The sequence below is a fragment of the Strix uralensis genome, chromosome 1 (genome assembly GCF_047716275.1).
Source record: "Strix uralensis isolate ZFMK-TIS-50842 chromosome 1, bStrUra1, whole genome shotgun sequence".
In the NCBI taxonomy this organism is placed as follows: domain Eukaryota; kingdom Metazoa; phylum Chordata; class Aves; order Strigiformes; family Strigidae; genus Strix; species Strix uralensis.
The window spans coordinates 104,052,526-104,078,251 of record NC_133972.1 but is presented as its reverse complement, the minus strand read 5'-3'; the positions used below and the strand labels follow the sequence as shown (position 1 = coordinate 104,078,251).

At 41.1% G+C, this 25,726-nt stretch overlaps 1 protein-coding gene across 1 annotated transcript in view; it reads left to right on the top strand.

The window, feature by feature from the left end:
* Positions 1-4,014: 4,014 nt before the first annotated feature.
* The window catches only part of TERT (telomerase reverse transcriptase), a 36,267-nt gene continuing 14,555 nt past the window's right edge, over positions 4,015-25,726 (top strand). The window contains exons 1-9 of the mRNA XM_074875778.1: positions 4,015-4,668; positions 5,807-7,712; positions 10,375-10,570; positions 14,809-14,998; positions 18,401-18,583; positions 19,900-20,061; positions 20,441-20,536; positions 22,542-22,627; positions 25,355-25,468. Of these exons, the coding sequence (XP_074731879.1) occupies positions 4,441-4,668; positions 5,807-7,712; positions 10,375-10,570; positions 14,809-14,998; positions 18,401-18,583; positions 19,900-20,061; positions 20,441-20,536; positions 22,542-22,627; positions 25,355-25,468 (3,161 nt within the window). The 5' untranslated portion in view covers positions 4,015-4,440. The remainder of the gene's footprint in view (positions 4,669-5,806; positions 7,713-10,374; positions 10,571-14,808; positions 14,999-18,400; positions 18,584-19,899; positions 20,062-20,440; positions 20,537-22,541; positions 22,628-25,354; positions 25,469-25,726) is intronic.

Below are 25,726 nucleotides of genomic sequence, written 5' to 3'. Positions count from 1 at the left end.
AAATTTTAGGGAGTCAATGTAAAATTGGCACTAGACCAGGTTGCCCGGAAAGGTTGTAAAGTCTCCATCCTTGGGAATATTAAAAACCTGATTAGACATGGTATGGAGCAATCTGCTCTAAGTGACCCTGCTTTGAGGACTACACACCTCCATAGATCTTTTCCAGCCTCAGCTATTCTATGACTCTGTGATTCTGTTCTTTTCCCTAAAGAAAGGAATTCTTCTAAAAGAATAATTTTACTCCTTTTCCATGTCACTTCACTCCCCTTCTTCCTCCTGAATTCTCTTCGCAGCCCTATAGTAGACATACAGAAAACCATGTGGTACCTGTGAAAAGAAACAGGAGGAAAGAGACCCCTGTTAGCCTGGCCACAGCAACCCCCCTCTCCCATTCCACCATTGCTGTGGTCATTGCCACCAAGAAGGCATCGGCAAGAGGCACAGGTAGGGACTTACCAACAGTTGGTAGAAAGGGTCAAGAGACCTCTTCAGAAATTCAGCCTGCAGCAACACCTACAACCCAACCATCTGCAATGAGCACGTCAGTCAGCTTTGAGAATATGTATCTGTCACCACCAGAGCTAGGGACAAGTAGTTGCAACCTCACCTGCAACTGGCATGTTCTCAGCTATGGGCATGACCTTCACTACCACCACAATCCAACTGCTTCCTTGTACACTGGTCCTGGGGCTTCACCCCCCAAGGAAGACCCACTGATAGAAAGGCATAGACCAATGTCCACCTCTTCAAGAAGACCCTAAATATTAAGACTCAGATGGTCCTCCTCACCCTCATGCCCTTGCTTTCTCCAGTGTCAATCCACTGGCTGCTGAGGAGGACTCCACTGTTGCAGTCAGGGGTGCAGTCAGGGGTCCGGTTGTCATTTTCAAGATTAATTAACCCCTTTCTCTGCCTCCTTCTCCTCCTCCTCCTCTTCCTTTCTTCCTGAACACATTCCTCACAGGAAATGGTGAACCTTGTGTTTGCCACATGCCTAGCTGCATTAGACATCGCCATTGGATTCTCCCTTGAGGGTGCTGTCACCTTTGGAGCAATGGGGAGAGGGGAGAAATACATGCAAAATAGACCCACCAGTGGTGAGACTAAGGGCATCAACCTTATCTCTCCCCTAGCTGCAGATGCTGATGAGTCCAGCCCCATCTCCAAATCCCCTGCCCTTCTGTATGCGGTGACAGTGCAATATTTCTTTTATGGCATGGTTGAGGTTCTGGTCTTACCACTCTCCCTCTTTGGGAGTGCCAGCTGGTGCCTATCTGTGCCAAGGGATAAAGGAGTCTGTCAAGCAGACAATCTGAACTGGGAGTGATGTAGGAATGCCTCAACTTGAAGGCCATAAGGTGCCAAGGAGTTGACTCCTCAGCCATGCTGATGTCAGAGGAGCTGCTTTGCTCCCTGGAAGAGACTCATTGTTTTAGAAGGAAAGTAGGCCAGTCCTCACTGAGTGGTGGGATGCTGACCTCACTCCCTAGTCCGTAAAGGCTTTACACGAGGAAGGGAAGGCACACATTGCTCCGTCTCAGCAGGCCCACAACTTCTACACCTCTGTCCCTGCCACTTGTGAGAACTACTTGCTGCATGGCATCACCACTACCAGGGACAGGACTGTCCCTGGCCACAGGGCCACTAACGTCTCCCTTCACCTAGAGACACACCTAAAAAAAACCACCTCCACGACGGGAGCTATTGGATGATTCCTCACAAAGATGAGGTACTCTCTAATCTTTGAGAAGGAGAGAATGACAATGTTCCTGCAGGAGACTCACAGCAATACAACTGGGAAGCCTAGCTAGAAGACAGTCACCTCACCAACATCCCTGGTAGAGTGCTGACTCCATCTTGCCTGGACCTTTACTTCAAGGTCCTGGATTTGTTGAATTTATGCCATGTGGCGTGCCACATCCTCCTCTCTTCTTAATCTTTAACACCTACAGCCCTCTGGGCCAGGAGTCCAGCCTTACCAGCAGACACATCTTGGTAGTCAAACCCCCAGTCTTTTGCTGTGACTGCATGTGAGAGATCAGCAGGACAGAGCAGCTGGAGCAGGAGAGTTGGATTTGGAGGGAACTTGGTGATCCACACCTTTGGAGCACGTTTTGAGTGACCTGTAAGACTGCCAGGCCTCAGGGCACACATCCAACTGCATCAGGAGATGGATCATGGCATGCAGCATTTCCCCTTCCCCACCATGTTATCTCATTTCCAGTTCCAGCCTACCATGTCATTGCTCATACAGGAACATCCCATACATTTGATTGTCCCTCTCTGAACCTTTTCTAATTCTAGTACATCCTTTTTGAGATGCAGGGACCAGAACTGCACTCAAGGTGTAGGCAAACCATGAATTTATGCAATGGCATAATGATGTCCTCTTTATTAATTCACCAATAATTCTTAACATATGATTTTGACTCTTGTTGAGCACAATGCCTATTTGCTTCATGTAACTTTGGGGTGTCACTCCTGAGTGGTACTAATCGGCTTAGAACCCATCATTTTATATATGAAGCTAGGAATGTGTTTCACCTCTGTGCCATACTTGATTTATCAGCATTAAATTTCATTTGCCATGTAATTGCTCAAACACTCAGTCTTGTAAAGTTCTGCAATTTTCTAGTCTGCTTGTGTCTTTGCTGCTTTGAATAACTTCATCCCATCAGCAAATCTTGCCACTTACTGCTTATCCACAGTACTTCTGGGTCATTTATGAAAGTTACACAGTGCCAACTAATGTGGAACTCTGGTGGGGACCTTCCTCCATTGAAAGAACTGACCATTTATCCCTACCTCTACCTCTCATCTTTTAACAATAATATATCTTTATCAGCACTTTCCATTTTATTTTTCTTTTAATTGATAACACTTCCTTGCAAAGATTTTTGGAAATTCAAGTAGAATATATCAAAGAGATCACCATGATTTTCATGTCTTTCCAACTCTTCATAGAACTGAAAGAGTTATCTAAGGCAGGACTCCCTTTTATGGGTGTAATGTTGACTAAGCAACTTGTATTTCTCCTAGCATTTCCTAATCCTACCTTCTGCTATTTCCACTAATTTGCCTGTAATAAACATCAGGTTTAGAGACCTACAGTTCTCCAGAGTTCCATTGTAATCCCTTTTACAGTCTGTCATCAAGTTTGCTACCATGAAGTCTTCAGATGGAATCATTGAATGGTTTGGGTTGGGAGGGACCTTAAAGATCATCTAGTTCCAACCCCCCTGCCATGAGCAGGGACACCTTCCACTAGACCAGGTTGCTCAAAGCCCCGTCCAACCTGGCCTTGAACACTTCCAGGGAGGGGGCAGCCACAACCTCTCTGGGCAACCTGTTCCACTGTCTCACCACCCTCACAGGAAAGAATTTCTTCCATCTGATCTAAATCTACCCTCTTTCAGTTCAAAACTGTTACCCTTCGTCCTATCCCTACACTCCCTGATAAAGAGTCCCTCCCCATCTTTCCTGTAAGCCCCCTTTAAGTACTGGAAGGCTGCTATAAGGTCTCCCCAGAGCCTTCTCTTCTGCAGGCTGAACAACCCCAACCCTTTCAGCCTGTCCTCACAGGGGAGGTGCTCCAGCCCAAGATACCAAGAAAATTTTTGAGTAGGAGGTTACACACTACCATAAGCAATTTGGTTTTTTCATTCACAAGTTTGCTGAGAAACCCAGGACCAGCCAGTTGGTTAATTTTAGGGTTTGCTCTGTTCATCTCCACCATAACCTCTTCTACATTTCAGACAGATCCTCTGTGGAGTGCTGATCCAAAAAGTGGTTCCTTGGAAGGGAATCTTCCCAGTTTCTTCCAGAGGAAATCGACTTTAATAAACTAGTAAGACTCACTTAAAAACCTCTGCAACATCTTTCTTGACTGCAGTTCACGCCATCCCAGGCATCCTGAAAACACACAGCACGCATCACCCACCGAAAAGATGCTACAAAGCCGTCTGCAAATAAAAGCCTACATGTCTGCTCAGAAGCCGTGACACACACCTGCGGGAGCCACTGCCAGTTCCCCGCCTCGCAGGCGCCGCAGCCGACCCTTCGCCGCCCGCCCCAGCCCCAGCCCGGGCCCGGGCCCGCGGCCTTACCCCAGGGCGCCGGCGGCGGGAAGGAGCCCCGGAGCTGGACAGCGGCCTCCGCCCCGCCCCGCCCCGCCCCGCCTCACCGCGGCCACGTTGGGGCCCGGCGGCGCCCGAACACGGCGGCCGGGGCACAATTTTGCGAGGGCGTTTTCTTTCTTTCTTTTCTTTTTTTTTTTTTTTTTTTAAATTTCATTTATTTATTTATTTATTTTAAACAGCAGCTCCCTGTTGTCTGGCGGCGGGGGCGCGTAGCGGTGCGGGAGGGGAGGGGAGGGGAGCGGAGCGGAGCGCATCGCATCGCGGGGCCGCTCCAGGTGGCGGCGTGCTCCATCTCCACAACATGGCGGGCGCGGAGCCCTTCGCCGCGGTGTTGGCCGCCCTGCGTGGCTGCTACGCCGAGGCCGCCCCGCTGGAGACCTTCATCCGGCGGCTGCGGGAGAGCGGCGCCGGGGAGGCCGAGGTGCTACGGGGCGACGACGCCCCCTGCTACCGGTCCTTCGTGGGGCAGTGCGTGGTGTGCGTCCCCCGCGGGGCCCGCGCCATCCCCCGGCCCTTCACCTTCCAGCAGGTAGGAGGAGGCCGGGCGCCAGTGGGTGGCCGGCTCGCACCTGCGCCGGGCCCGGGGCGGCCGCAGCTCCCTGCCGGGGGGCCCGGGCGAGCCCCCCTTTCCCCCCCCGGGGCTTCCCCGTTGGCCAGCGGGAACGGTGAAGGGCCGCTGCCGGCCCTGGGGGGCCGCGGAGGCGGCGCAGGGAACCACCGGGCGGGTGGCAGCGCGCTTCCGTCCTCCATGTGGGGACGGCGGCCCTTCGCCCCTCGTGGCTGCCGCCGGCCGGGCCGCCCCGCCGGGCCCCGCCAGCCCCCTCCGGCCTCCTCGGCTGTCGGGTCTAGCCGGCGGGGAGCGAGGGGGGATCGTCTTCCCACCCCCAGCCTCTCCTGGGGGGTGGGCGCGCACAGTCCCGGTGCCAGCGGGTGGGGGGTCAGATCACAGAAAAGGTTCCCGGGCCCCCTGCTTGCCCTGTGGGGTGGGAGTGAGCAAACCCAAATGTGGCCGGGGAGCAACTGGAAATGAGAAAAGCCACTTCCCACCCTTGAGCGGATAGAGGGGGGAAACCCGCTTGCAGGTCGGTGTTTAAGCAGAAGAAAATTTTCAGAGGGGAAAGCCTGTTTTTCTCTCGGAGCTACTGCATGCGTGAGCAAAACTGCTACGGTAGGAAACAAACTTTGCGAGCTTGTTGAGTGGGCTTTAGAATTGTGAACCGAGTCGTTTAGTTGAACTTGGCTTTTTACGTAAAAGGAAATGGAGGCCTCAAGAAAATCAGTGTTAGTTCCCTGGAGGTTAGAGCCTGTGTGAGCACGTATCTTACGAGGAGCGCGTATCTACGGGCTCAGTGACCTGAAGGCCTTGGAGTCCCGGTTGCTGAGGGAGCCGAGGGAAGTAGTGTATGGTGTTTCCTGGGCCTGAAAACCAGGATCAAAAGGGCAGACGTTAAAAAGACTTCCTTGAAGTTGTAGGCCTGTGTTGCTGCATGTAAACATCTTGTGATATAGTTGAAAGTCTTTTTTTTTGGGTATGACACTTGTGAATTATTAATATTGCTTTGAAAGCTGATGTCTAGGACTGTGCATAATGCATGCCTGTTTATTAAAAGAGTGTGGTTTATGGAAGAGTTGGTGATAAAAGCTAATTTTCTTTTTTCTTTCTTCAGTTATCTAGTCAGAGTGAAGTCATCACAAGAGTTGTTCAGAGATTGTGTGAAAAAAGAAAGAAGAATGTCCTCTCATATGGATACTCCTTACTGGATGAAAACAGTTCTCATTTCCAAATCATGCCATCTTCAAATATATACAGCTACCTACCCAATACTGCAACAGAAACGATTCGCATCAGCAGCCTCTGGGAAACACTGCTGAGCAGGATAGGGGATGATGTGATGATGTATTTATTGGAACACTGTGCAATCTTTATGCTGGTTCCCCCTAGTAATTGTTACCAGGTTTGTGGGCAACCAGTTTATGAACTTATTTCACATAATGTAGACTCATCCCCGGTGTTTGTTAAACAAAGGTTTTCAAAGCATAAACGTAGTAGCTTGCTTGACTATATGCAGAAAAGGCTTATGTTTCATAGACAGTATCTTTCTAAGTCGCATTGGTGGAAATGCAGGCAAAGACTTGAAGCTAATGTCTCCAGGATGGGAAATAAAAAAACTAACAAGACACAAAGCTTAGTGTCCCGTTACCAGTATTCTGCAAAAGCTGTTTCTAAAGCAAGCAAACAGATCAGAATGGGTACTGAACATCTGGAAAAACAGAGTAGCTCCAGTTTATGTTTGTCAGCTATGGCACCATCTTTAAAAAGGAAGCTGGATAGGGAACAACTTGAAGTTCCAGCTAAGAGATCAAAAGTAGAGGAGAGAGCAAGAGAGGAAAAGGCTTGTAATCTCAGTCCTGATGTAAACCAAAGTAGTTCCAAGAGATACGAAACTGGGTATGTGGCATCACATTCTGTAAGTCTCATTAAAAAAAAGCACATTTCTGAAAGAAGTAACAGTGATATGTCTGGTCCTTCTTTAGTTCACACATCTCGTGATGGCAAGAAGTTTGTGGCAGGTGAAAGCGCTTTTCTGCGAGGAGTTCAGAGTAATGAACCTTTAAAGTCCAGCATTGAAATGCAAGCAGAATCCCATAGGAAAGGAATAAAGATGCATATTTATGAATCTCAGTTGGATTCTGTACAAATCAAACCCATGGAGGGTATTTCTTCAAAATGCAGAAGGCGGGAAAGTCCCCTAGCTCATTTGGCAAAGAAGCTACCAAATACGCTCCTGCGTTCTGCAGTGTACATTGACAGAAAGCTGCTTCTGTATTCTCACAGGAGTTTCCAAGAATGTTTTCCTAAATCATTTTTATTGAATCGCTTGCAGGGCTGTCAGGGAGGTGGAAGACGGCTTATAGAAACTATATTCTTAAGCCAAAATCTGTTGGAGCAAAAGCACAACCAGAGTCTGCCACATCGCAGCTGGAGAAAGAAGAGGTTGCCCAAACGCTACTGGCAAATGAGACACACATTTCAGAAACTGTTAAAGAACCATGGAAAGTGCCCTTACTTAGTTCTTTTGAAAAAAAATTGCCCTGTTTGGATATCTGAAAGCAGTGTGAGAAAAACTGAGCTGCCTCATCAGGCAGCCTTGCCTGGGGAAGCAGAGTTTCACGAGCAAGCAGAACAGTTTGGGAAAGAGCCTACTAAGTGTGTGACAAGCAGCAGATGCAAATCTGGTCACACTGATGGGCCAGACAACTTGTGTGCTCCTCTTGCAAAATCTGTGCGTGGGGAGTCTCAGAGTGAGGAGCAAAACTCAGGAGAGGTGTGTGATTCATCCCTCGGGGATCTCCTCAAGCAGCACAGCAGCCACTGGCAGGTGTATATCTTTGTGAGGGAGTGCCTGGAGCGGGTCATCCCCGCTGAGCTTTGGGGTTCAAACCATAACAAGTGCCGGTTCTTAAAAAATGTGAAAGCATTCATTTCCTTGGGGAAGTTTGCTAAGCTTTCGTTGCAGGAGTTGATGTGGAAGATGAGAGTGAATGACTGCATGTGGCTTCGTCTAGTCAAAGGTACTTCTTACGCTAAAGAACTAAGTGGTGGGGGTGTCAGAAGAGTGCTGTTCACGTTTAAGGTGGGAAGGGGAGGGTATTGAATCTGCTTTCAGAGTTCTTTGGTAAGACCCATAGCTGAGAGAGCAGACCTAGTGTTTGATGGTGGAAGAACACTTAAGCCTGTCTTCCTTCCAAAACTTAAGTTTTCATCGTTTTCATTCAGGCTTTTTCTGTTTAATAGGATGACATTTTCATAAACATGAATTCAGAACCTGGGCCTTTCAGCAAAACTCCTTCCCTTCTACCCCTACCCTCCAAATTGCAGTAACTCTGAAAATTCATTGAAGTATGACCTAAGCACGTAAAGGAGCAGCTGCAGCCTGCCGGTGGGTTACCATAAGCCTTCAGAAAGAACTAAAGGCAAATCAAGACACTTGTAGTGGCATGTGTTCCTCTCCTGTGGGAGTGAACCTTCATCCCACAGTGTGGTCTTTTTCCCCTCCTCACATCAACCCTGTGAGAAAGGCACGAGTATGGGACCCCTGTGATACGGGGGTTGCCTACCATCTGTCACGTTTCTAGAGCCCTTCTGTAGGAACAAGAGACCCTTCCTGAGCACTGCTTGGTGCTGGGTAGTTGGTGGTGCAGAGGTCACCAGACCGAGTGGTCCCTGGCTGAAAGTTGTTGTGATGGCAGCAGCTGATTTCTCCAAATTCTATACAAATCCCTTCCGTTGGGTCCTCTTTCCAGAGGATGATATGTAGATCTTGCTTCCCTGAAGAAGTCTTTCTTCAGACACTATCCTAGGACTCCAATCTAGGCTGAAGCTGTGGTTCTGTGGCTGATTGCTGTAGGATCTAGTGCATGTTGTCATTTTTCTGTGCTTCCATTCTCCATCTATACAATGGATTGCCCTTCCTTAACTGCTATGTTTGCGGTATTCATTCTTACCTAGCAAGGTGAGCTGAAAATGGTATTCATTTTTAAAAGGTGCAGTAAGATTCTGAAATTACTACAGGTCCTTTGTAATGTAGCAGGAAAATAAAAATTCTGATGTTTGAGAACTGATGTCAAAAATAGGGGAGGTTACACTTTCCATGAGAAACTGTTAATTCTAGCAAAATAGATTGATTTTTATTCAGAAACTATGGCTCAAAAACATGCTTTTCAAAATGCTGACAAGTTAAATATTTTAAAGGGTTTTTATTGTAAAATATACATTTGGTTCATAGTCATTTGGGACATACTATCTTAGAAAAATGTAATACCCTCTCATTCTCTGACCTTATTCCAGGAAAAGCAACACTTAGGCTTGATTTTGATTTTCATGTCACTACTCCCTTGTGCTTGAAGTTTAAATACACATTTAATTGCTTTGCCGCACTGTAGGTGGTTTGGTTTTTTTCTCCAAAAGTAGTAGTAGTGGTTTTTTGTCAGTTCCCTGAATTGTAGTCATTTGCATCTGTTGTCAAGAACTTAGAAAACAAATGATCTAGTTCCAGGACAGGCACTTAACAGCGTCCTGATTTAATTTGTGTATTGCAACTCTTCAGTTACAGAGTTTTCTAACAGTCATGGGCTTTTTTCATTGATGTTACCTGGCTTCAGTTGAAGTGAACACTGTTTTATCTCTTTATGGTAGTCTTTTCTTAGGTGCTGTAAATACATGAAAATGTCGCCGCCCTGAAGCACACAAAAAACAAACAGGGTAGAGAACTGGAGACTTACTTCCATTTTATAAGTTTCGGTTTTAAGCCTCAGCTCTGTTTTGTCAAAATTAAGCTGTTTTTAACGCATTTGTGCCGTAATCATGATTTGTGCTATGCAACTAAACTAATATTTCTGTATATCTTCTTCAGATTATCTTGTTGTATTTTGCTAACTTCTACTCTTAAATTTAATTCCAGGGAGTATTATTAGAAGTTGGCAAAAATACAGTATTGTAGCACAGGGTTTTATTCTTTACCCGCTTACCTGTATTTAGACATCACTACAAATCTATGTGACCTTAAATTTGGCAGTAGCTAGGAATGTTCTGGGTTCATAATTTTTGTGCCATTTAAGTATTATAAGTGCTGATGGACTTAGGGTGCTTGGGTTTTTTTTTTTCTTTTTTTTTTTTTTTTTTACCATAGCAGTAAGTTTTATATAGGATGTCTGAAATAAAGACTAACCCTGAAAATAATGTTTGTGAAATTGGGAAATCCGAAGAACATTCTCATTCCCAAGTCAACCCAGTTTTCCCCTGTTATTTTTACAGTATACCTAAGTATTTTCATTCTTCTGCATTTTTTTTTTTTTTTAAGTTTTATATTGTAGTAGACTTATTTCCATTTTACCTTTCCCCTCACAATAACACCTTTGTGCGTTAAAGATCTTGCACAATCAGTGTTGGGGAAGAAAGTAAGTCTTTGGGCTACTAGTGGCATGTATTGGTATCCTGTATGTCAGTTTGTCACTGCAATAGTTTCTATGTTTGTACTTCAAGCTTGGGTCACGTTATTTAATGCCTGTGAAAATTTGGAGCGGCATCTGTGCAATTGCTTATATTTGCTTTTTTCTTTCCATTAACCTCAAGCTAAGAAAAGACTGTTATGTGTTTTTTGTTTGTATGTTCTGTTTCTTTACTAATATAAATAGTTGATATTTATTATAACTACCTTTGAATTGTTTATTGAAGGTGATCACTTTGTTCCTGCCTATGAACATTGTTTCCGTGAAGAACTTTTGGCTAAATTCCTATACTGGCTGATGGATACCTATGTTGTTGAGCTGCTCAGATCATTTTTCTATATCACCGAGACCATGTTCCAGAAAAACATGCTTTTCTACTACCGAAAGCTTATCTGGGGCAAGTTACAGAACATTGGAATTAGGTAACATTAGAAAACTAATCAAACATTAATGGAATATGTGGAAATCTCATGTTTTGTAGTGTAAAGTTATAATTCTGCTTTAATTTATTTCCCATTTATCCTCCTTTTATTTGCTTAATTTCCCAAAAGAAAATTCAACCTGTGATTGTAGTATGTGCAGCTTATATATTCAGAAGTATTTTGTGTGAGTAAACTTGTGTGAATTTAGAATTGTATGGTAGGAGAAGAGAAACCTTGGCAATAATAAAATCCATTTTGAAGAGGATTTTGTTTTGGTAAATCACCTTTTAACGATGAGTAACGTGTAGTGACAGAATCCCAGAGTAGCCTTGGCAAAGTTAATTTAAAAAATACTCAATTTGCTTTAGCTGCTTTCATTTAAGAAAAAAAACCTCTCTACTGAAATGTTGTAATACTCTATTCGCATAGTAGCCTTGCGGTTTGTTGGTTGGTTTGGTTTGGGTTTTTTTTTTGAAGGTTGAGGAATTTAAAAGCTGCAGCTTCTTTTTTAGTGCGGCTGTGGAATTCCGTTCTGCTTTTCTGGTCTTAAAAAATGCATGCATGTATTCAAGTTAGGGAATTATTTAAGATCAAATTTTAAGCAATTAAGTGAGAAAATAGAAAAGACATGAAGGTGATTTTAATTAATAGTATTGTGCACACATCACCACAGTCCACATCTTTTGGGTATTCATTATAAATTGTTGGTATCTGAGAGTGCTTTGGAACTGTGCAAAATGAGCATACTTGATGTCTTGTGTTTTAATAGCCGTTTTATATGGTGAACCTCTTGCATTGCCAGTGGTCTGTTGGTCTGCAGTGTTATGTGTGTGATTTTTTTCCCCTCCTGCCCTGCTGCTCCCCCATTTTAACATTGGTATCTCCATATGCAGCTCTTCTCCATATGTGTTTGTGCTTAATGGGGCCTCAATCCTGTTTGCAGTTGTAGCACAGAATATGCAATTTAAATAGTAGTAGTAGAATAGAATTTTCAGTCCCACATATTCTGTTTGTCTTGTCTTCAAACTAACAGGCTTAGTGTTGCAATTAGTGTTTTATGTAGTTTTAATGTACTTCAAAGGCTACTTTTGGCATAAAGTATCATCAAGTGCTAATTTTTACATATTAGATATAATGTTGGTTTTAGTGGGGTATGTGATTAAAAGAAGACAAATATTTTTGGTTTTAGCCCTTTTATTCCTATCCCCAGTTTCCTAGAAAAACCCAACGTATAAGGACTGGGTGCTCTGAACTCATAAAACCCTAATCTGGGCTGATCCCATTTCTTTTGATTTCCTCCCCACATATTTTCCCTCTGTGCAGGAAGTCCCTGAGCTGCAGATTACTGGGAGCTGGGGAAGCATCCCAAGGAAGTATGCTGCGTGCTTGCCAAGGGCGTGCTGGAAGGACAGAGTGTTTGCTGTTGACTACAAGATACACAGCTATATGGACTTTTAATCTGATCCCAGCAGCTGCACTTAAGCTTCACTCACAAGTCTGGGGCTTTCAGCACTGCGTTTTTGGGTGTGCAGTGTAACATGAGGTTTCCTACTAATCCAGTTTACTACGTTCATACAGGTGGCAAGCTGCCTACTTCACACAGGAGGAGAGAAATGGGGGGTTAGAGATATTGGGAAACAGCTGTTTAGGGCTGCCTCAGCCCTTTTAAGGCTCTCCAGGCACCATCCTCTCTTAACCAGCCAGGTTTTCAGGCACTGTTGGTGAATCAATGCCAAAGGCTGTTAAGCTGCTTCCATCTTCCCTGGAGGAAGAGTATCTGGTGGCTTCACTTGTTGCCCTGATGACTGTTCTGTGGTTGTCCTGGTTCTCCTCCTCAGCTGGAGCTGCTCAGGGCGATTGCTCTGAGCTGGCTTGCAGGAGGGTGTTCACAGCCAAGCGTAGCCACTGATGCCTTTCCCGTTCTTTTGCATCCTCCTTTGGGAGGAAGAGAATGGCTAGAACAGGCTGGACTGAGTGAACTTGGACTTTACTCATGAGCTTGCCATTGCACTGCATTGCCATTAGGGAGTAAATCCCCATCCTGAAGGACTGTCCGTATGAGTCGATCTTCCTGTGCAGAATCCCACTCTAGGGTACAAACCACGGTTCTGAGAGGGGACCTGAATCTGTATGTTTGTCTTGCTGTGTGGGTGGAGGTGAGAGTGCGCTGGTCGTTGCACACAGGCAACTTCCTATTCATTTTTGAAACTATGCCAGAGTTCATACCCCAAATTAGAACCAGTACTTACTAAGGAAAATTCAGTGTTTCATGATACAGTTGCTTCGAGTTACATGGCCCACAGAATGCAAAGTTATGTTTTACAAATAATGTACCCAATGTTGTGGTGACAGCACCTGTTCTCCTAAGGACTGCATCCTCCCCACCCTTGCCACACACAGTGGCTGCTGAGGATTGAAAAGGCTGCAGAAGTTCCGAATCTCCCCCACCAGATTGTTTTGAAATGTCAAAAGACAGCAGGACCATCCACTCAACTTCCTCCAAGTTCTGGTGCATAACAGCATTGTGAGTGTGCAAAGGAGAGCAGGGTGGTTCAGTGGCCACTGGTTTAGTGCCTATGCAGAATCATCGGCACTGCTGTAAATCCCATGAAATACATAATGAATGTTGCTGCAGGCAAAATGACATCCAGTTCTACAGCTGCCAATAATTGGCCTTTGTCTTCACTTTCAAAGGAAGTAATATTTTTTTATAGAGTGGTTGAGGTTTTCTGTTTCCTCCACTCTTAAATGTGAACTGTAAAGGGATGAAGATTTGATCATTCAGTTGTTTCTGTTGAACTGGACTTCTCGGTCTTGGTGATCTACCTAATACTATAGTATACGATGAACTTTTATGGTTTCAGGAAAGAATTTAAGCCATAATAAATAATAGCAATCTCTAGCTGTGGAAAAGGAATCTCCTGTCCTTTCTGCTTTACTTTGGGCAGCATCTGTACCAGGAATTTAATTCCAAATTAATATAAATCCTCAAAGCACTCAGTAATAGCTCAGCCTGCCAGCCCTGGATGCCTCTGTACCTTCTAGGTGTCATACACTGTGTCACTCGGCCCTGACAGTCCCAAGCAGCTGGTTCATTAGCTGGTATGTGAGTTGTGTTGGCATACAGAACAGAAGTATTCACGTGCCTCTCTTACCTGCATGCTTGGCTTCTCAGGTGTCTTCCAGGGCATATTTACCAGGTTTCCACCATCCATCCACTACCTTTTATGATAGTGTGGCCTCTTTTTGCTAAACCAGACTATTGGTTCGTGTGGGGTATGTAAAATTGGCATGCAAGTTTAGATTTGTGTCCCTTCTTTTGTGGGGATTTGAATTGTCGCTTCCCAGGGGAGTATCCTAACCAGTAGGCTGTAGGGCTTTTTGGAATGGCACATTTTGTCCTTCTGAACAGTACGAGCAGTGCAAGACATTAATCCAGGTCTTTTACCTTGCAGGTAGGGCATTTTTAATGATACACCTTAAGTAAAAGCAAGGGCTTTTGCTCCACCTCCTTTTCCTGCTTCTTTGCATGGGAAAGTATTGATTTGGGCTAAGGTGTGCTGAACTGTAAATCCTAAGGGGGTGCCTGGGGGGGAAACACATTTTTTGGTAAGGTGAACTTAGGGAGCTCAGAACCTGTGATTTAGGAGCCTTCATTATTTTCTGCTGTTCACTTTAGCTGACACCTGCCCATCGTATCAGTTCTTTGTGTTACTGGATTCCTGAATGCCCTTGTGTTGTATATGTACCCTAGTATCTCAGTTCACTCTAACTTTTAACAAGTAGTAGGTCCCCTAAATGTTGGGAGTAGAACAGCCCATTAAAGAATGTAAGTCCTTCCCTGGATCTTTCTTATAGTTTTCAGGAGGTTCTATTCAACTTTGTTAATGTCTTTCAAGCTTCTGAAACCATGAGAAATATCCAACTTCCTGTTGTCTTGCATAGAAAATAGTTCATAATGTTCAAATATACTCGGCTAATCTGTGCTTAAATTTTCATTTGTATTAAGATTTTTTTTTAAATTATTTTAATTTGCATCAAGCAGAAATGTGTACTCTCTTATTACTGCATTACGTTGTCATTAAGATACTGTGAAGTTGTTCTGAAATTCAGATTTCCTTGTCACTTTCTGCAGAGGTTAGGATTTGTAATTGTCTTCTTAGAAAAATATTTTGCTTCAGTTATAAAGAGATCAAATGTTTTAACGTTCTACCACTAAATGTGTGTTTGTATTTTAGAAACCATTTTGCCAAAGTACATCTACGTGCTTTATCTTCAGAGGAGATTGAAGCTGTCCGTCAAAAAAAATATGTTCCTATGGCATCAAAGCTCCGGTTCATTCCCAAAGCGAATGGGTTAAGACCCATAGTAAAAGTGAGCGGTGTTGTTGAAGCACAAGCATTCAGCAGGGAAAGCAGAGAAAAGAAGGTTTTTATTTTCTTTATTGTTTTATGTGTGTTTGGCGTAGGCAGCTAATAAAGTGAATGAGGTTTTTTATGTTATATAAAACTAGCTCTAACACGGTGAACTGGAACGTTCAAATCAGAATTACTGAATGGGTCTACCTGTTGCAACTTAGCTTCTCCCTTCCCTGTGCTTAATTACCATTAGCCTCCCATTCCAGAATCACATACTTCTGTTTTAAAGAAATGTCTTAAGGAAATAAGTCTTAACAGAATGGCATGGCCTGTCAGGTAATCACATTTCCTCTCTCATCTCTTTCCATCCCTCTTACTCAGGCTTGTGAACTGTGTGTGGTTGTGGTAGGCATTGCCCATCTGTGGGAGCAGAAGGATGGAAATCTCAAAGATATTCAGTATTCTGAACTAACATGTCATATTTGTTTGGCACACCAGAAGGTGAGGAATGGATGGGTCTGGCCTGCTGGGATTTTCCTGAATACTGGTTGTGCATGTTGATCAGTTAGTTGGCTGTGGTGCCAGGTCAGCCCCGGGGGGGCAAACAGTGGTGAATTGGGCATGCTACAGAAGAAGGTCTGAGAAGGGGGAGGAAGCTGGATCAAGCATAGAAGGGAGATAGGAAGGCAGTTGAGAATTACTGCGATGTGGGAACGGAGACAGACCATGCAGTGCACAGAATAAACAGGTCAGCTAACCACAAGACATAGTGGGAACTCAGTTTCACTATCTTACATGACTGCATTAATTGTTTTTCCTTAAGGCTGAGTCCCATTTAGTGCACAAGACTGAATGTTCCCCAAATGGGTGAGAGGTCAGTGGCTTCTTAGTACTTACTGTTCAGTATGTGATCCCAGACCAGATTTACAGGGCATCAACTAAAAGCTGTTCTGAAGTGTTACTTCTTCATAGTTTTTGTGACAATCAGACTGTCAGATTTGGGAGTATGCACACAGTTAATTTGGAAATAGCTGCAGTGCTTTAAAGGTGCTATTGCTCCTGTAACAGATCTGGCATAAAGGATGACATGAATATATTGAAAAAGAGGAAGGTTCGAAGTCAAGCAATTTGGTCAAGTGATTTGAGCTAATCTGTCTGCCCTGGAGCTGAGAGGGAATATCTGTATCTACTGAAAAGTGGGAGCGATAGACTTCTGTTGGAGAGTGCTGACAGATGCCTGAGGGCACTAATGTCTTCAGCTGTTAGACAGACCTCATCTGTGTAAACCGATCACAAAGCATAGCTAATGATTTTCCTGTATCCATGAAAGAAAAGGTGGTGGTAGTGTTACCTCTCTTAGGTAGTAGACTGAGACAGAGAAAAGTATCCACTGCAAAACAATCATCTTATTCATCAGTTTAGGGCTTCCAACCAAATGGAAGTGATGTTTTGTTTTGGGTTTTTTTTTTTCCAAAACCTGCATGGCTACTCAGTTTGTTTCTGTCATGGCCTTTTATCCTGCACTCTGTTCCAGTTTTTTATCCTGTACCATATCCAGCTTGTCTCTGCTCTCCACTTTCCTCCTAGCATTTAAATTGTAGAATGAAGATGATCCTGCAGTTCTTTCTGTCTGACAATATTCCAGGTTTTGGAATTTGGAAGCCAGTTTGGAATTGTAGGGGTGGTCTTGGCCAGCTTCTGTAGCTCAGTGCTGGAATGTATCCAGATGCATTGCCAGAGCTAATCTCCCAAATATCCAGCAAACCATCTTCTTGGGCAGCTCTCAAATTTTGCTGCAAAAGACATGGTGAAATGAGACCAGTTCTGTGAATTTATCCTCAAGTCAGTGTAGGTTTTGTTTTGTTTCAAAGGTTTTACAAATTTGCTTTACATCCTTCTTCCTTTTTCATTTGAACCGGTATTTTTTTATTATTATTTATTTTTGATGGGCAACTCAAAGCACTGGGAGGCAGCAGGGTTCTAAAAGATCTGATTTGTCTGAGAGCTTACAGTCTTTTACTGCATTCTGCAGAGATTCCAGCAGATCTTTAGGTTTTGCAAAAATGTTAACAACTCTGTGGATTACACCTGTTCTGAGGAATTAAGAGGCTCAAGGGAATTCCTTCTAACATGAGAATGAGGAGCTACTGTGATTACTGCGACTCCAGGTTTCTCAGGTCTTGTTCAAACTGGGTTTGAAGCCAGTCTCAATTTTCTTTTATTGACTCACCTGCTAACATCCATATGGCCATCAGCTTTGTGAAAAGGTGAAAGCCTGTGAAAAGGTGAATCATCCTGGGATATGCTCATTAGGAAGGAAAGGAGGAACTTTTCTACTGATGATTACTTTGATCTTGCTGCTTCTATTTAACTTTGAGCTACATCTCTACCCTTTTGACTGTTTTTCTTAGGAGCTTGGCCTGTAACAGAAAAGATACCACTACAATAATTCAGGAAAGCATCTTAATTTTTGGAAATCTTTGTTTTATAAAATGGTCAAAAACATTTTGCAAGATCAGCCAATGAGTGAACATAATTGCTTATGTAAAACAGTGAAGTTAGATCAAGTTGTTTTGGAGGCAGTGGCAGTAGTACACTAAACATTTTTGGTGTGCTTTAGTTTTGCCAGCTTTTCACTGTAATTGATTTTTCCATGCAAAAAGGAATGTTTTCAGATTAATTGGAATGCTTCCATAATTAGTAGTTTCAGTGTGTCCGTATCATGATCACAATACTAGCATTGAGAGTAAGAGCGCTTTTATATTCTGTGTGTACCTTTTAGAGGATTTCTCTGAAGTTCTAAACTGATTCATAACTACTCTACATGTGCAGTTTGTGTATTTTCTTCGGTAGTGTGCCTCTCAACATTCTTTGTTGCCAGGTCTGTCAATACTTTTTTTTTCCTTAAGGCGTTTACTGAGCTAATCAGCGTGCATGACTTCACTGCCACTCTGGTGTACTTTACTATTCCCATAGCTGAGAGTTAAATCTTTGCTAACGTACTTGCATAAAGTACCTCCAGAGGCTCAACTGATGGTGCAGTTGGAGTTTACCTTAAGTCTCCAGGCACATGTTCTTTTTGCTGTTCTTGTTGTGGGGATAACCTCCAGGAGAGAGAATGAATGATATTTAAGAAGTTACCTTCCAATTGGTGACTGTTTTATTTTCTGGAGTCCACCTATTTATCTCCTTAACTATTACACCTTGATTTCCAGGAGTCAAGTACAGAAAAAAAACGTTTTCTATGGGATTTAAATGTACAAAAACCCCCAATAAATCCCTGAGGCTGTTTTATCGCTTCCAAGTAGTTACTACAGCTATATTCAGGCTTTTTGAAAACTGCAGTTGACCAAAATAACATAGTAAATGTATAAATTTAATCTCGTAGTTAATCTCAGTGTGAAATCTCTGTATTGCACAGAATTTAATCTGTTTCGACGTACTTTAAGATGATTCTCTTTGGTCTCTTTAGATGCATCACTACAACACTCGACTGAAAAATCTATTTAGTGTGTTAAATTATGAACGGACTATAAACACCAGTTTTATTGGCTCTTCAGTGTTTGGGAAAGATGATATCTACAAGATGTGGAAGAAGTTTGTTACAAAGGTTCTTGAATCAGATGGTGAAATTCCTCATTTCTACTATGTAAAGGTATGTCTTTTTAATTACATATCCAAACTAACTTTTCAGAGTCAACTTGTGCAGATACTTTCATAGCTGTAATAGCTGTGATCTGACTGCATAATTATTTATTCTTCAGAATAAACTTTTGTGCATACCTAACACAGACTCCAGTTGTTTTTTTGGGGTAGAGGGTTGGTTGTTTTTTTGAGGGGAAAGATGTCCCTGCAGTAGCACTTCCTTTACTTGAATATTTTTCTGTCCGTCTTTCTCTCAGGTAGCAGCTCTTGCTTCTGCATATACAGTACATTTTTGCAGTTACATTTTCTAGGGTATAAAAATGGGACAAAGATATAAACTCAGATGTGCTTTTAGGGCTGTCTTCCCAAAGGAAAACCAGAAAAATCTCGCTATGTGCATTTGGATAAATTCAACATCTTTTTAAAAATAGGTCTCTTCTATCTCAGTGTCATTAATTTCTATTGAAAATGAACACTTGAACTCTAGTGTCTCTCCAACAAGTTTCTTCTCCCACTTGAAAAAAATCAGTGCTTGTCATATCCCACTATTTGAAGGAGTTTCTTCTGAACACTTGTGTTTTTCAGTTATGTCTAGCAGGCAACCTTTTGTGTTTGAGCTCAATTCATAGCTTTGAATTGAGGAGATTTATACAGGTGTATGCAAATTACACAGATTTATATATATTACAGTGGGATTCCTTTCCTGTGGTCTCATATGTCAGTTGTCATCCTGTCCTGAAATTACTTTCAGTGATTGGTTATCTTTCAAGCCAAAGAATCACATCATTGACGTAGTTCTCCTAAGATGGTTGCTTCTTCAGAAGGTTTTGAATTTTGACTGTGACAATTTATAAAAGCAGAGTTAAGATTGCAATATGAGGTTTAGGAAAGCTAAAACATCTGGGTTTGCTGCTTTCCAAAAGTCTTAAGGTGTCACCTCCATTATCATATGGAGAGGAAGGTTTCTTAAAACATTTAAACATATGAAAATATCAGCAGTGAACTATAGTTAAGTGATTCAAAGGTTCAGTGTTAGATTTAAGGTTGCATATGATATCATCTGTTAATAGCAAGAATTGTGCTAAAACTGATGGTTTGGTTATACCTCGTAAGGGAAAACTCATTGATGAGTGAGGAAGAGTTTTGCAGATAGGCAATGAGTTTTTGTTTTGTCACAAATTTGGACTGAATGATGCAATAATTTCACTCCTATGTGATTTATTCTTCAGCCTCATTTACATACTACAACAATACTTTCTTCATACTACCACAGTGTTTACAGTGATACTGATGAATACATAATGGAAAATATTTCTTCTATTTCAGGCTGATGTGTCCAGGGCTTATGATACCATTCCTCACAATAAACTTGTGGAAGTGATTTCACGGATCTTAAACCCTGAGAAAAGAACTGTCTACTGCATACGGCGCTATGCCGTGATTATGATTACCACAAGTGGAAAAGCCAGGAGGTTCTATAGGAGACATGTATGAATTGCTGTTTTCTTCTATTTGTTGCTGTAGATGTATTTTGGTCCGAGGAATATTTTTTTTATAGCTTTTTTTAGTCACAATTTGAATTAGGCAGTTACTTATAAAAACTTTATTAAAAGTGTTGGATATTTTCCAGAGGTAGCAAAGCTTTTTTTTTTTTACTTTGTACTTTTTACTCAGCATTAGTAAGAATAAAGATAAATGTATTGTGGAAGTAGAGATACGTGAGGGAGATATTTCATTTTAACAATAGCAGAATTGTTGGATTAAAATAATGCGGTAAGGCTGGCCCTTTGCCCTTCACTGAATAAAAGAGTCTGGTACTGAATTTTCTATTGCTTTTGTCATTTATTTCTTTACACTCAATATACAGGTTTCTACTTTCAAGGATTTCATGCCAGACATGAAGCAGTTTGTGTCCCAGCTTCAGGAGAATGCCTCATTGCAAAATGCAATAGTAGTTGAACAGGTAAATATTGGGACTGAAAAAGAAAGCTACAGAAGAATTGGAGGAAGATTGGGGTTTTTAACTGAATGTACATATTATTTGATGACACCACCTCTCTTCTAGTTACCCAGCACCTCCTGTAGAAAGATTTTTGTCATGTTTTCTTTGATTTTTTTTGTAACAGGCTCTCAGTGTTCAGTGGAAGGAGTGCACCAGGCAAGAAATCTGACAAAATGTCCTAGACTTTTCCCAGATTTTCTCATTGTTGTCTCAAACTTACATTTTAACCAGTGTTTCTTTTTCCTGTCTTAATTTCATTGTTTGCAGCAGTTCTCAAGTGAGAAATTAACTACCTAGTAAAGAAGGGCTTCAACACTTGCTATCTCCAAAATGTACAGAAGTAAGAATGAGCGAAATGTACTCTAAGCTAAGTAGCTAAGGAAATAGATGTGGCATCTTGAATAGCAGACTACACAGTTTGCTTATTTTAATGATTACCTGCCAAGGTTGATAAGAATGAACTCTTCTGTAGATGAGTTAAAATGCAACACAAAGAAGATCAACTCTTGTATTTTTTGTTTTGAAGAGATTTCTCACTTTCAGTGAATTAAAGTATGGTTAGAAATTATATGTATTTTAAATTTACTCTAACTGATGGTTTGTTACAAGAAGCAAGCATCCTTCTGTTGTTTTCATTCTTGTGCTGCAGAGAACTGTACTAATTCCAAATGTTTGTTCCCAAGACTTCCTTCTGTGCAAGGAGCATGACAGAGAAAGTCATAGAAGTAGGTGATATGCTCAATTTCTTAATACTTTATTGCTTGACATCATGGTGTTCCATGATAACAACCTACAAGATTCCAGAGCATCAGATGACCAGACAGGTATTTTGTCATGGCCTACTTCCTCGTTAGATTTTTTTTTTTTTTTCCCCTAAACTTGCCAGTGGAAGATTTTCTCACAGAGTAATTTATGCTTCTAATATACAAGTAAAATGATCTTGTACATCTATGGACATAGGAGTAGCATATACAGTGTGGGTGGTGCACAATTCCAGGATCCTACAAAGTGCAGCGAGCCTAATTAGTACATGGATGAAAATGAAAACTAGCTGGGTCTCTGATGATGTGTATGTAGGTTTTGTTTTGTTCTTTTTTCCAGTGGGCATCTGATTTAGATAAGTATGCTAGATATTACATGAACAGCAGCATTCTATTTCAAAATATTTTACATTTGAAAACACTTTGTGTGTGTGTGTGTCATTACTTTAAAAAGAAAAGTATTCTGAGAAAAGTATCATGGCAGCCTGGGTGTCTGTACCACAGGTACATCACGTTAGCTTTTCAGTACAAATAACCATGATCTTGCATGGCTCTATCAAAAGCTGGGTGCATTTGTCTCATGTCTAATCTATGCAAATAGGAAGTAATTTTGCTTTAATTCTCATGAAGTCATTGTCAAAGTCATTTAAACTGCTCTAAATGAATTTTTTACTACACAGTTTTTAACATAAAAAGCTTCATAAATATTGGGTGGACAGTCACACATGGAATCATTGGTAAAGTGTGACAAAGAATGTGTTTTGCAGCAGAACTGGCAAGTGCGTGTATCTATACTTGGGGAATCGTAAAGAACATGACAGCTAAAGAAATTGTCCTGTGGGATAAAAAGTGGTCAAAAGAGCAAGGTCTCATACATCGTAATGATCCAATATAATATACCGGCACTTAAGTCATTTTAAATGTTCTATTTGACTATTTTCCCATGTAACACCAATCAAAACTGCTTTTCTCCTAAAGCAAAATAGAAAAAGAACTGCACCATTCACTTGTTGGATGTGAGCACCTTTTTAGTGTGTATATTCAGATCTTGGGTTTAGATGGGTTTTTTTCTTACCTTAGAGTTTTGACCTACTACAGTATCACTTTTCGTAAAGGTTTCTGTGTATCTTTTAAGTTTATACTGTATTTTTAGTTTCAGTACATTTCTAAAGTACAAATCTTGTTTTCTTTTGCCCCATTTCTAGAGCTTAACTTTTAATGAGACAAGTTCCAGCCTGTTTACTTTTTTTCTTCAAATGATACATAACAACATCCTGGAGATTGGGAACAGGTAAAAAAGAAGTTAGTTTTTCTTTCAGTAGTGTGTTTGGTTTTTTTGGTTGGTGTTTTTTTTCTGTTAAGCAGGATACTTTTAATTGGCTCAGGATTTTTGCTAGCTGTCTTTTAAAGTTTTTTATTTCATGTTAATTTGAAATCTGTTTATCAGTTTAAGCTTCATAAAAGCATGAAGAGTTGGAATCAGATTTATATTGAATAAAATGTCTCTTTCCCACCTGGATGATGTTAACTATACACAGAATGCATTCTTCTATAAATATGTAACCTCCTTCATTTAAAACTGCAGATGGTAGTTCAAAAGAAAAATATTTTCAAATGTTGGGATCCATAGTGGTGAACAAAAGCAAGGTAACACCCAAACAATCATGCAAAAGTCTTAGTCATTTCCCTGTAGTGCAAAATTAAACCTTTTCTGCATGACCATGCTATTTGGCAAGTTACAATAAAAATAAAAGGTAATAACAATAGAAATTAAAATTATTGGCAACTCCAGAATTAGGAATCAGATGTTATAGAGGGCAGTAATGCACATTTCTTCTTGTGTTGCTAGATACTTATCTAGTATTTATATTTTGCCTCTAGGTGGCAAATGTTTATCATGTCTAGAAAGCAAGTACTTACATGATCTTTATTTGTAAATTCAGAATGAGGTATATTATAATTAATAGCTTCTTGCTCTTGAAAAAATACTTTTATTTTAAAATACTTAATCTCACAGGATTGAGTGAGGGGGAGGAAAGCTTTCAAGGAAGCAAATAGAAGAGCATTTATAGGTTTTTCTAGCATTGATGCTTACACTCCCTTTGGCAGGAACATGAGAATGTGACGTGGCATGATGTTAATAAGGGCTAACCAACATCAGTATGTTTAATGAAAGCTTATTGGATTTAAAGAAAGCACACCCTGACAAAGCCAACTTTACACTTACTTAAATTCAGTCACAGCTTTTTTTCAGCCAATACTGTTTGTCTTGGAATGAGTGTGCCCCTTTTAAGTAGCTCATTCTCATTTGTTCAAAAAAAAATCCCCAAACTGCACATAAGTTTAGTAAATGAATACACTCTTTAACTGATGGTTCTCAAAAAGCCATCACAGTTAGTCACCATTCACTTGATGTTTTGAGAAAAATGCTGGTTGTTGAGCTGGGGATCTAGAAAGAATATTTTAATAACATTTGATATATTTATCAAAAGTCTGGAAAAATGTAAAATTACTGCTAGAAAAATTTGCAGATGACTCGAAACACAGGTAAAGATCACTGCTAGAATGTAGTGTGTGGCTCTGGTGTCCAGCTGCGTAATTTCATTCTCTTCGGTTTCACTAAGCCATTCATGTAGTAATAGGAAAATGGACATTATGATATATCTCACTACTTCTTCAGAGAAGTGTTGTGAAAATAATTCCCTTGGGTTTTGTGAGGCATACTCATTCTGTTGCTGATGGCATAGAAAAAACCACAAGGTAACGGGGAACTCTGTCTTCGATATCATATCTAGATGTGATACGTTACTGTTACTATGTGTGGTCTTACTGGCTTTATGCAAGTAATGAGATACAGGAAGTATTAATGAACTTCCCCCTGGCTATGCATATATGAGTTCTTTGAAGCCATGAGAAACAAATCAAGATTTTACTCTTTTGCAAAATGACAGCTGACAACTTCAGTGAACTTCTCAAGCCGGGGCGGGGAGGTTGAGTATAATTATAAGTAGTAAGGGTTAGCATTTCACACAATGTAGTGGTTTCTCCTAATTAGAAGTAAAATAGCTTTATGCCTGAGTAGTTAAATGAGGAAATAAATGTGATTTACAGTATATAACTGGGATGTGTAAAACCAAATCACATGCTCTATTGGACTAAGCCATCAGAAATTGCCTTAAAGTGATATATATTTGTGGAAAACAAAACAAACCAAAAACAAAACCCCAAGAAAATATTTTTCCTTGGCCAGATCATGACATGCAAGTACAAACAAAGAATAAACACCTCAATTTAAATTATTTATTTAAATTATTTCTTAGTTAAATATTTTTATTATGACTTGTGCTGCTGAAAGAGCTTTTTTCCAGAAAACTTAGCAAGATTTGATAGTGGTGAACATTATATTTGAATTTAATGTGGATGTCTGCTTTTCTGAGAAAAGTTGGAAGTGTTCCATCTCAAAATCCAGCCGAATTTAATTCCTGATGTAGATGTACAGTATGAGCTTCAGTTTGTCAGATTTTAGTGGGCTCCTGCTAGGGCCTGTTTGGATAATAATTATAAATAAATAAATAGGTAAATTATAGTTTGGAAGATTTGTTCGGTACACTTTGTTTCTCGTACAAGAACACTTCTTTTGACGCTGTGTAAGGTGTAACAAAGAATTACAAAACTTAAATGAAGCATGGCTCTGCAGCTGAAGGAGGAGGGAGGCATTGTGGTTTGAGATCAGTTATAAAATTTCTTTCATTTAATGACAGTTGTCTACTGGAGTTTGTTAAGAAGAGAGGAATATGCTTATTAGGGTTTTTTTTTTCACTGTTTAACTGAAAACTTCTGGAAACATTTAGATTCTTAGAGGAAAGAACAAACAATTTTAAGTAAGGCTAACTAGCAAGCATGTAGCATATTTCTTATTGAAACATAAATGTTGTACTTGAAAAAATAAGTAAATGTATAATGGCTATTGGAACATTGTTGCATGTTTAGATTTTTTTTTTCTTTTATTCTTTACTAGGTACTACTTACAGTGCTGTGGAATTCCACAAGGCTCCATTTTGTCAACCCTACTTTGCAGCTTATGCTATGGAGACATGGAAAACAAATTGCTCTGTGGAGTACAGCAGGATGGGTAGGGGTACTCTGTTCTGTGCTCTGTTATAGTAATGCATCATATATAGTATATATGTTAGACATTTTCTCTGAAGTTTAATTTTGAATTTCAAGGATTTCCAACTCTGCATTAGGAGTGCAGTGCACACAAACATCTCTGCAGTTTCGGTGTCACTGTAGTTGTTTTGTAGGGGAATTTCCCTGTTTGTCATAAGATTGGGAAGAAAAGTGCTGAAAAGAAGCTTTCCCAGATCTGTGGGTAGGAAACTTATTCTTA